General features: G+C 40.4%; 1 protein-coding gene across 1 annotated transcript; it reads right to left on the bottom strand.

Moving 5' to 3' along the window:
• Positions 1 to 7,946: 7,946 nt before the first annotated feature.
• On the bottom strand, positions 7,947 to 11,069 carry LOC107803507 (uncharacterized). Its single transcript, XM_075221030.1, has 3 exons — positions 10,968 to 11,069; positions 9,056 to 10,327; positions 7,947 to 8,537 (listed from the first exon to the last, which is right to left on the bottom strand). Exons 1-3 carry the CDS (start codon positions 11,067 to 11,069, stop codon positions 7,947 to 7,949), a joined length of 1,965 nt encoding a protein of 654 aa, XP_075077131.1.
• Positions 11,070 to 12,126: the final 1,057 nt, after the last annotated feature.

The following is a 12,126-nucleotide window of genomic DNA, read 5'->3' as shown; positions in this document are numbered from 1 at the left end:
AACCATGCTTCAATCTCTAAAACTTTCAACTGGTTAGGGTAGTATGTTTTAACCCTATTTTATAGAGGCTAAGCTAATGATAAATGCATACAGACTTTCATAGAAATTCAACAGGGGTTCAAAGAGATTAAGGAGATGGATGTATTGCACATATGTGTGAAGATCTCAAATAGGTTATGGAACAAACATACTTGGTTGTGCAAGAGTTATTAGTTGACCCTACCCAAACAAAGTCATGACTCGCACTTAAGAAGAGGAAAAATAGTTTGATCTTACAGAATAAATATCCAGTAAAGATTTATGAGAAGAAAACATATTGGTGCAGATAAGATAATTCCTTATGCACACAACACTTGAATATGATCATAAGAAAAATTATAGTGATAATTAGATATAATTTCCAGAGTTAACAGGTATCAAATGTAGAGGAGAAAAGCATCTAGACATTCAGATACTTTTAACTTAGTTAAGTGACATGGACATAAGGTATATTAGTTAAGATTACCACATAATGAACCTGACTATAAACATATAGAATGCAGGGAAATGATATGCAGAGATGGACAATACCATTGGTGAAAGGGTAACATGAGAATGATTGGTCTATCAATGATAGTGATCAGACAAAATAAGGTCCATATTGATAATTCAGAAGCAGTTTAACAAACATAGGCAGATAAAAAAAGTATTTGAACATTGTAAGTTCAAACTCAAGATTAAGGGACAAGGACACAAGTCTTGAACAAATTCAGGTTCCAAAAACTACCAAGTAACACACTTAGCTTTTAAAACTCATAAAATTTCAAATGTGTGATACAACAGAAATGGGTTTATTGTAAGTCACTATGAACGATGAAGCCTACATTGAACACAAACATGTAAGGATTTAGGCATGTATACTGTAAGAAAACTCAGAACAAAGATCAACAATTATCATTCAAATGATCGATTATCACTTAAGGAATCATAAAAAAATAGGTAAATCATAAAAGATCATTATACTAACAAACATAACTATCAAACATGCCTAACACATACAACATAACTATAATCTACAAAACTTAACATTGATATATCTAAACCATTTAGAGAAATGAACAAGGAAAAGGGAAAGAAAGGTGCTGATCTTCTTAGAGGCAACAAACCAAACGAATTCCCTTTTGTTTCTCAAAGATCCTAGAAAACCTTCAAACTTGAACCGGCAAAGAACTCGACAAAAGAGAAGTAAATAGTAAGAGACCTAATTATCAGAAAACCTAATTTCTTAGTGTTTTGGTTGCTTTAGTTTGTTATGTTAGATTGTGTGTTGGTGTTTGTTAGGTAAGAGCACTGAAGCCTCCTTTTATAGTGGCATTCAATGCCTCTAGAGTTTCAAATTTCAAATTAAAATAGTGGAGAGTGACGATGAGCTGATGATGTGAGCATAGTCGGGTAAAATCAGAAGACAGAGGGTGGAATCCAGTAATAAATTTACCTGAGTACTGGAGTGGAGTGAATTGTTGAACGTTGAGGCTCAAGAGACCCTCGGTCAGAATCCTAATACCGAGAGGCCATTGCATTTGACCTCTGGGTGTCGAATATTTATGATGAAGCCAGCTAACACTCTCTACTCGCTTTAATTTGAAAAAACGAAGGAAGAAACAGGCGATTTTGAAGTTTCACCTTTGAGGTCCGACTCTCCCGACTAGTATTTTGAAATTGAAAGGCAAAAACGGAAAGAACGACGGGACTGAGAGTGCAGGAGAAAAAGGAATAGCCATGCATGTAATGGATTTGAACGATCAGTAACGATTTGAAGTTTCATCTCTGTGGTTAGGGTTTCAGAATTTAGGCAGTTTGAATTTGTGATTGGAAGGGGCATGTAAAGTAATTATCACGGATAAGGAAGACAGTATGGATGGTTTCTTGATGGGCTCATGACCTTGCACAAATATGTGCAAGGATAAGGTGATTGACAAGTCTGTATGATCGAGTGAGAAGAGAGAAGAAGAGGAAATAGGGAGGTAAGGTGGCTGAGTAAGGTGCAAATGAATTTGGGTATGGGGTGTGAAACCGGTTGGTCTCTAAGTTAAAGTAGAGGGAAAATATCTTGGTCGTTGGATCATTTGATCAATGGCTCTGATAAATCGGGGCGTTACATATTAATAGAAATCAATTTTGAAAAATATGAGGACCGTTGGATCTGCGTGATCGGACGATTGAGATAATTCTGATAGTGGGTTGAGATTTAAACGAAAAATAGGGAATAATCTATGACCGTTGATGGTTTGAATTAACAGTTCAGATCGCTTGTATTTATTTTTGTGAGTGGGATCAACGGGTGACATGCCAGGTCATAATTGGTTGAGAGGTAATGGCAAGGATTGTGAAGTTGGAAGGGGATGAGTTGTTTGGACTAGGTTGTTCCGATTTGGGCAATAATTCATTTAAAGAATAGCCACTTCATTTTTAATGGAGGAATTACAATTCTAGCCTTTCAGTTTTAACCCTTTTAAAATCAATTTAAATAGACTTGGCAATTTCAATAAAATGTGGTAAAATTATAATTACTATATGTTACTAATTATTTTAATTATCTATAAATGACACATATTTTAAATTCTATCACTAATTTAAAAATATTAATAGAGTAGCCTAATTATTTGGAAATGAAGGAATAAATTTGTCAAAATATAAATCATATGTAATGTACATACAAAAGTTATTTTATAATAGTAAATATATTTGTAATAACACAATATTAGTACTATGTAATTAATTTTAAAACTAATACTTAATTAATTTATAAAAATAGATATTCATTACTAAGAAATACCTTTAAAGCATTTATTGTAACCTTTTAAGCGTGAATAAATTAATTTAAGAAGGGAGGGTCAAAATTGGTCGTCAATAGCTGCCTCTCTTTGACCGGAGACGATGAAAGAGTTTTCGGGCAAAGAAATTAAACCAAAACCAATTTTGTCTTGACTTTTAGGCAAGTATTGTAAGAAATGGGGATGGTGAATTATAGGATAGAATGGAGAAGAATCTGGGAAGATTTAGGAATATGGGCCAAATTCTAGCTTTGAATTGCTTACATACCTCGGGCTTAACGAGGATCAAGTCTCATGTAGTTCTGGAGTAGGGACTTTGGTAAAGCGGCACTCGCATGAATTGCCCCAGTATCGTATTGTGAGGATACGACGAGACGGAAGATTAGTCACTCATGATGGATTGAATTTGCGGACTGATTTGAATGATTCAAAATTTAGAGCTTGTTGGTCATTTTGAGCTTGGATCTTAAGCCCGCTGCTGGGTTGGCTGTCCCCATAGCGTTGTAGTTTAGTCTGCCGTTAAGAAGTAGTTCCACACTACAGTGTTTGTTCCTGCAAAATAAAATGAAATACACGCGTACCAATATATTATAATGCAGAATATATTAAGATGCTATGTAAATGATGTAGGAATGATGATGCCTGCCTGCCGGCGAGCCGTTATTTGGACTTGGAATGATGGGATACTTGATCCTGACTCGATTTGTTAGCCGGGTTGGGTACCATTCCGCAACTGTCAGAGCATTTGGAAATTGTCTTCGCTTTTTGGGAGAGCTTGATTGGTAAAGTGCGTCTCCGCTTGGTGGGAGAGCTTTGCACTGAGAAATGTCTCCGCTTGTTGGGAGAGCTTGATTTGTAGAGTGCATATCTGCTTGTTGGAAGAGCTTTGCACTAAAAAATGTAAAGTAATCTCCGCTCAGGAGTGATTGAAATCACGCCTAAAGTTGCACGAACAAAATGTTAAAACATTCAAGGTAATAGCAAAATGAAATATTTGCATGCCCAAAAGATATTCTTGACTGCGAAGCTATGTTGAGGCCATCGATTGGCAGAACGTCAGTGACGAGGTTCGTGATTATCTATTCTGGCATTCGTGATTGATGGAGCAGTGCTGCAGATTTCTTTTTGTTGGCGAAGTTTGCAGTATGCTATATACAAGGCTCCACTTGATGAAGCCGACTTTCAATTTGAACAAGGCGCTCCGATTGACTAAGCTGGCAGTTTGCTATATACATGCTTCGATTGATAAATCTGATGTGCGATTTGTACAGGGTGCTTTGATGGATTGAGCAGGTGGGTTGCTATTTACAGGACTTCAATTGGCGAAGTCAACATTCAATTTGTACAACATGCTCTGATTAAATGAGCGAACGATTTTCTATTTACAAATTTGTGTATTAGCTGTCTGATTCCGAAGCACTTGCAAAGAACTCAAGAGTTAGCTTTAGCTACACTCAAAATTTTAAGCAAGAGGAAGGAAAGATAATCTTAGGCAAGTTATGGGTCCGTCATTTGCCCCAGAGTGGTTCCAGCAATTATTTACTACTTGTTGACCCTGCACTCAAAGAAAACTTCTTAGTGGGAGGGGGAGTTGGTTTTTGCATCGACCCTGGCATTGATTTGGCCCAGCCTTTGACATGATTGGAAATAAAGAAAAACTTTTTGGATTTATATATATATATATATATATATATATATATATATATATATATATATATATATATATATATAGAAAATATTTTGAAAATACTTGTTCTTTTAAGGCAAATGTCGTCGTCCCGTATTATGACATGTTACGAAAGGTTTTCCGCACGCGAACATATTTCACTGAGAATCTCATCCTGTTGATGTCGATCTTCCATGGTATCTCTAACAACGCAGCTACTGGCCGTTGCGACTACATCCTAATTAAAACTAATGCATTACAGAGGTTTCCTAAGGTTACGACCGAAGCCTTTCAGGTTGCCTACGTATCTAAAATGGAATCAGGTCTGAACGTAGTTTGTGGGATAATGATGAAATGACCGAGCCTGACTCAGGCATCATAGGTATCGAAAATGTAATCAGGTCAGGACGTTGTTCAATTATAATAGATGCAAAAGATGAGATTAAGAATGAAAATGGCCGAGTCTGACTCAAACAGCCTACATATCCAAGTGGAATCAGGCCAGAACGTAGTTCAATTACAAAATACAACTTAATCTGATGAGGATTGCCTACGTATTCCTTTTAGAGGAAATCAAGTCGGTGTAGTTCCTGAACAACATACAAAAATGACATTTGGTTTTTCTATTACAAGAGAAAAGGGGGAGAGAAACCGAACCCTACGTGGGTTGCCTACGTATCCCTCCGTGGGAAGTCAGGTTGAGTAGTTTTGTTACATCAAAATCCTAACTATATCTATCCTTAGATGTAATATCTCTTGATTGCGTCGGAGTTGATCGGCTTCGTGCTGACGTTTCCATCCATTTCTACTAAGATTAGAGCTCCACGAGACAGTGCTCTGTGGACCACGTAAGGACCTTGCCAGTTTGGCTCAAACTTCACTTTAGCTTCCTCTTGATGGGGAAAGATTTTCTTCAGAACCAATTGCCCCAGTGCGAATTGAAGAGACTTCACTCTTTTGTTAAATGCACTAGCCATAATGTTCTTGTATAGCTGCCCATGACATATTGCATCCATTTTTTTCTTATCAATGAGCATGAGTTGTTCTTGACTGACCCGTATCCACTCTACGTCGTCCAATTTTGCTTATTGGATGACTCTTAAGGACGAAATTTTGACTTCTACGGGTATCGCAACTTCAGTTCCGTATACCAACATGTACGACATTGCCCTAGTGGATATTCTTATGGTAGTTCGGTAACCCAATAAAGCAAAAGATAACTTCTCATGCCATTGTCTGTGATTGTCCACTATCTTTTGCAGAATTCTCTTGATATTCTTGTTAGCTGCCTCGACTGCCCCATTCATTTGTGGCTTGTAAACCATGGAATTACGGTGGATGATTCTGAACTTCTCACAGATTTCCCTCATGAGATCACTATAGAGATTAGCGGCATTGTCAGTGCTGATGGACTCCAGTATCCCAACTTTGCAAACGATGTTGTTCCGGACAAAATCTGCCACTACATTCTTTGTGACAACCTTGTAAGTAGATGGCTCGACCCATTTGGTGAAATAGTCGATGGCTAACAAAATGAAACGATGTTCGTTGGACGCTGCAGGCTCTATGGGTCCTATCACGGCCATTCCCCAGGCAGCGAAAGGTCAGGGTGAACCCATTATATTTAACTCATTTGGTGGAACCCGGATGAAGTCTCCGTGAATCTGACATTGGTGAGACTTCTGCACATAGCGGATGCTGTCGCTTTCCATGGTTATCCAAAAGTATCCGGCTCTAAAAATCTTCTTGGCTAACATGAACCCATTCATGTGGGGTCTGCACATCCCTGCATGTATTTCTTCTAGTAGTCTGGTTGCTTCGGCAGTATCTACGCGTCTCAGCAGACCTAAATTTGGGGTCCTCCTATACAGGACTTCCCTGTTGAGGAAAAACTAGTTTGCCAACCTCCTGAGGGCTCGCTTTTGACCTAGCATTTTCTAGGTACTCCTAGGTCGCAAAGAAATTTTTGATGTCGTGATACCAAGGTTTACCATCTGGTTCTTCATTCACATGGAAGTAATAGGCATGTTGATCCTTGATTTCTATCACAATGGGGCCGATGTAGTTCTTATCTGGATACTGAATCATATATGATAAGGTTGCAAGGGCGTCAACGAACTCGTTATAAATCCTAGGAACATTTTTGAACTCTATCTTTGTGAAATTCTTGCACAGCTCCTTCACGCAGTGCAGGTAGGACAGTATCTTGACCTATTTGGTCGACCATTCTCCTTGGACTTAGTGTATCAACAAATCGGAATCTCCTATGACCAAAAGTTATTTGATGTTCACGTCGATCGCCATTCTGATTCCAAGGATGCATGCCTCGTATTCAGCCATATTATTAGTACACGGGAATCTTATCTTTGCCGACGCTGGATAGTGTTGTCTAGATCCGAAACAAGGACTGCCGCAATCCCAACTCCTTTGAAGTTTGGTGCTACATAAAAAAACATACTCCATCCAGGGTATGATTCTGTGATGTATTCCCCGGAAAATAGTACGTCTTCATCAGGGAAATATGTGGTAAGCGGTTCGTAATCCCCATCTACTAGATTCTTGGTGTGGTGGTCGTCTAAAGCTTGTCCTTTGATACCCTTCTGAGTTAGGTACACAATGTCAAATTCGATGAGGAGAATTTGCCACTTAGCTAGCTTCCCGGTAGGCATTGGCTTCTGAAAAATGTACTTGAGCGGATCGAGCCAAGATATCAGATGTGTGGTGTATGCTGACATGTAATGCCTTAGCTTCTGAGTGATCCAGGTCAGAGCATAACAAGTGTGTTCTATCAAAGTATACTTGGCTTCACATGGTATGAACTTCCTGCTCAAGTACTAGATGGCCTGCTCCTTCCTCCCAGTTTCGTCGTGTTGCCCCAACACACAACCGAAGGTATTGTCCAGGACTGACAAATAGAGCAACAATGGTTTCTCGGGTTCAGGGGGAACCAACACTAGCGGGTTTGAAAGACACTCTTTGATTCTATCGAAGGCTTTCTGGCAGTCCTCCGTCCATTTCGTGGAAGCATCCTTCTTTAACAGTTTGAAGATGGGTTCACAAATTACTGTGGACTAGGCTATGAAGCGACTGATGTAATTCAATCTTTGCAAAAAACTCATGACATCTTTCTTGCTCATTGGTGGCAGTAATTCCTGAATGGCCTTGATTTTTTATGGGTCCAGCTCTATCCCTTTCATACTTACAATAAAACCTAATAGTTTTCCAGCCGGGACTCAGAACGTGCATTTTACTGGATTCAGATTCAAATCATACCTTCACAGGCATTCGAAAAATTTCTTTTAGTCGCCCAAGTGCTCCGAACTCCTTCGAGACTTTATGATGACATCATCCACATACATTTCAATCTCCTTATGAATCATGTCATGAAAGAGGGTCGTCATGGACCTCATGTAGGCGGCGCTAGCATTCTTAATACTGAACGGCATAACCCTATAATAGTAGACTCCCTAGGGAGTAGTCAAAGCTATCTTCTTAGCGTCTTCCTTGTGCATTAGGATTTGATGGTATCCAGCAAAACAATCCATAAACGATTGCAGTTCATGCTTTACACAGTTGTCGATGCGAATGTGGATATTCAGCAAGGGGAAATCTTCCTTTGTACTAGATTTGTTGAGATCTCGGTAGTCCACACATATTCTGATCTTTCCGTCCTTTTTGGGCACTGGGACGATATTTTCCAACCAGCTTGGATAGTTGGAGATCCTTACTATATTTGCTTCGATCTGTTTGGTCACCTCCTTCTTTATCCTCTGACTTAAACCAGGTTTGAATTTCCTGAGCTTCTGCTTGACCGACGGTCTGGTAGGGTTAGTAGGTAGTCGATGCGAGATAATGTCGGTGCTTAATCCTGGCATGTCATCATAAGACCACGCGAACATGTCGACGTACTGTCGGAGGAGCTCAATCATTTTTTCCTTTTGATTGGCTTCTAGGTGAATGCTGATTCTAGTTTCTTTCACGTCTTCTTTGTTTCTAAGATTGACTACTTTCGTTTCTTCGAGGTTGGGCTTCTTCTGACTCTCCAACTGTTCGATCTCCTACGGGAGATTGTCTTGCATTATACTCTTGTCATATTTCTCGTAATCCGGATCGTTGAGCTCAGCGGTTTAGTTACATGTCATAACCGTGAAATGCGGTTTTTTATCGATTTGATTACTGAAAAGAAAAGCTAGGTATAAATAAAGCAGTAAACTAAATCGCAAATTTTTAGAAAACGATTCTTTTTATTTAATCAAAAAGAATGTCTTAAGCACTCACAAGAGGGAAATGACAAAAAGGTACAGACACGGTATAGACCTTAATTGATTGTGTTCTTTCAAAAGAAAACTTTTACAGTTCCATACTACCAAGACTCCCGGCGAACCAAAGATGGACTGGCTGTCCAATTCTGTAATTCTTCACTTGGTTCGGCATCCCTGATAGTCAGTGTCATGATGTCAGTTCCTTCACAACATTCTTCAATCATATTCACGAATAAATTTCCTATCCCGTCAATGATATCATCTTTGGGCGATAAACTCTACCCCAGACATGAAACATGCTCTGGCACAAAAACCTTTTTCCCGGAGCTAACAGTGCAAGTTTTCCCTTCTGGAGGTTGATATCCTATGCCAGCCCTTCCTTTCTGCCCATTGTGTTCAATTGGCTCTATAATCCTATCTGACTTGGCTCCCAACCTTGTTCCTTGCCTATAACAATCTTTCATCATCTCCCTCACGGCCATCTTAGATCTGTACGATGATTGCATTCCCAGATTCTGTTCAGTCTTCTCCTCCTTAGTAGTCTGCATGATTTCTACAGCATGAAAGGCTACTCCATCTAGTCCCTCAATGAATGGAACATCATACTCCAAATAGGCGGAATGACCCCACTCACCATGGACAACGATCTCTTGGCATCCCCACTCGAATTTTATACATTGGTGCAAGGTAGATGGCACGACCCCTACCATATGTTTCCAGCGCCTGCCCAGCAGCAAATTGTAAGAGGAGGAAATCTCCATCACTTGAAATAATACTAGAAAGTCAATCGGCCCGATATGCAAGGCTAGATAAATTTCCCCAATAACATCCTTTTGCGAACCGTCAAAGGCTCTTAACCTTACGTGGCTTTCTTTGAGTTCCCTCAAATGAATTCCCAACTCCCGCATGGTGGAGAGTGGGCAAATGTTGACTCCTGATCCCCCGTCGACCAGCACTCGAGATGCCACTTTATCTCTATGCTTGACAGTGATGTGAAGAGTCTTGTTGTGACTTGCGCCCTCGACAGGAAGTTCGTCCCTTTTGAAAGTGATCATGTTTGCTTCTACCATTTTCTCAATTGTCACGGCCAATGCTTCGCTGGTGGTGTTACTTGGTACACTTACTCCGCTTAGTACTTTCAACAAAGTGTTCTTATGGTTGTTAGAGCTCATCTGTAGATCCATGATGGATATCTGCGCTAGAGTTTTCTTTAACTGTTCTTCCACAGAATACTCTTTACTTGACATTGTTTTCCAAAACTCCGCGGCTTCTAGGTCTGTTATGTTCCTCCTTGGAATTTGTTCTCTCCCTGAATTTCCTCGATTGACCTCTTCAGGGGCATAGCATCTCCCAGACCTAGTCATAGCATGGGCCGTGGCAGAGTCTGTCTTTTTGGCTTTTCTCTTTTGTTGATAGGTCCATAGGACGGTTTTGTATTCATGATATTCTTCACCCTGAGTAGCATCGGCGGGTTGCTGCAGATAAGTTTGAACTATCACTGTAGGATTTATTTGTACCGTAATGATGGGAGCCTTTTTAGGAGGGATCTTTACGGCTAATGCATTTCCAATAGTGACAATTGTTCCCTTCAGGTCATATTCTTCATTCAATGTGATTGTGTTAGCTCCTTGGTTTCAGTGATTTGTAAATGGATTGTGATTCACAATAGGTAGTGTTGGAGTGCATTAGATAGCTCCGCTCTTGATCAAGGTTTCAATTTCATTTTTCAGCTTGAAACAATCTTCAGTATCGTGCCCCGATACATTGGAATGATACTCACATCTCTTAGTGGAATCACAATATTTGGAGGGATGTTCAGGAACCCTTCCCTCAATTAGGTGTATCAATCCTGCTCTTCTCAATCTTTTGAATAATTAGGCCAGGGGCTCGGCAATCAGGGTATATGTTCTTGGACTCCTCTCTTCGAAGTTGGGATGAGGACGTGGTGCATACACTGGTCAGTTCTTGTGAGTAGCGGTTTGGACTTAAGCATATGGTTGTTGTGGGTTTTGTTTGTTGTTGGCTTGAGGAGGGTTGTATTATGGTTGAGGGTGGTAGTACGGTCGGGTATTATAGACTAGAGCATATGTAGGTGGTGGTGAGTGGTTGTTTGGGGAGTACGAGGTGTATCCAGGAGATGGGTTAGTTTGATAGTAGGGGACGACTGCTAAGACCTCTTTTTTTTTTGCTACCGATCAATCTTGATTGGATGGTCTTGCTGGCTACCTGCAGTGCTGCCATAGATTGCACTTTATCAGATTTTCTGGCATCCTCGCAGAAATCTTCAATGTTAACCAGCTCGGGGAACTTTTGACCCATCATTCCCATCATCGTTTCAATGTATATTCCCTCCTGGGCTCAGATGAAGTACTTGGTCAGTTCACGGTCGTCCAGTGGCGGTTGTGTCCTAGCAGCTTCCATCCTCCATCGTCGTGCATATTATTGAAACTACTCAGATGGTTGTTTTGTAGGTTCACTAGTGCGAACCGATCAGGAGTAATTTCTGTATTGAATCAAAAACGGTTCATGAAGTCCTCCATCATATCTTGCCAAGTTCTCCAATTCTGTGGGTCCTGCCCGGTATACCAGGTGAGTGCCTCTCCCGTCAGACTCCTTTTAAACAATTTCATCCTTAATTTCTCATTCCTCCCCACTCCGACCAACTTGTCGTAATAAGCCCTTAAATGTGAGCGCGGGTCCCCTGTCCCATCAAAAGTATCGAACTTTGGGGGTTTGTACCCTATTGGCATGTCTACATCTGGGTGAATACACAAGTTCTCATAATCCAGGCTTTCACTTCCTCGGGCAATTTGGAGACTCTTCATTTGCCTTCTTAACATTTGAAACTGCTCAGATACCGACACTTCTTCCTTACGCATGGCCTCACTCTCCATCTCAGCGTATTGATCGATCTCATATGGCACCCTGACCATGATAGGTGCTGTAAAGGTAGATTTGGTTTTGACATATATAGGAGGAATGTACCGCTCATGAGTAGCAGCATGTGCCACGGGTATTTGCTGGTTGGTGGTGAAAGTGACTCTGTCATGAGGAGGGGTAGTTATATTGGTGGTAATAGGCGGGTTTTGTGATATCTGAGGATATTGCGGTACGTAGGGGGTGTGAATAGGAGGGTTCGATGGGTTAGCATGAGTTATTGGAAGTATAACTTAAGTATTGTGGGTTGAGGTTGGAGTGTTGTTATTTTGGCGGGAGGTTGAAGGAAAATGATCTGGGAGTGAATCTAAAGAAGGTAATCTAGGTGGGTGAAGAAGTGGCGTCACGTCCAGGTGCGCCAATTCTCTGATATGCTGTACCTCTTCTCTTAAGGATTCCCTTTCTTGGTCTATCGTGTCCACGTGCTCATCATTCTTAGTACTGTCCT

This window comes from Nicotiana tabacum, chromosome 9, assembly GCF_000715075.1.
Source record: "Nicotiana tabacum cultivar K326 chromosome 9, ASM71507v2, whole genome shotgun sequence".
Lineage (NCBI taxonomy): Eukaryota > Viridiplantae > Streptophyta > Magnoliopsida > Solanales > Solanaceae > Nicotiana > Nicotiana tabacum.
This window is presented reverse-complemented; position numbering and strand designations above follow the sequence as displayed.

What these genes read in the sequence shown, in the direction of transcription:
- LOC107803507 (XM_075221030.1), bottom strand. Translation starts at nt 11,069, where the DNA reads ATGGGAATGATGGGTCAAAAGTTCCCCGAGCTGGTTAACATTGAAGAT. An exon ending in AATCTATGGCAGCACTGCAG is followed by an intron (nt 10,328 to 10,967) that starts GTAGCCAGCAAG and finishes TATGACCTGAAG; the next exon opens with GGAACAATTGTCACTATTGG. An exon ending in CTGTTAGCTCCGGGAAAAAG is followed by an intron (nt 8,538 to 9,055) that starts GTTTTTGTGCCA and finishes AATCTCCCGTAG; the next exon opens with GAGATCGAACAGTTGGAGAG.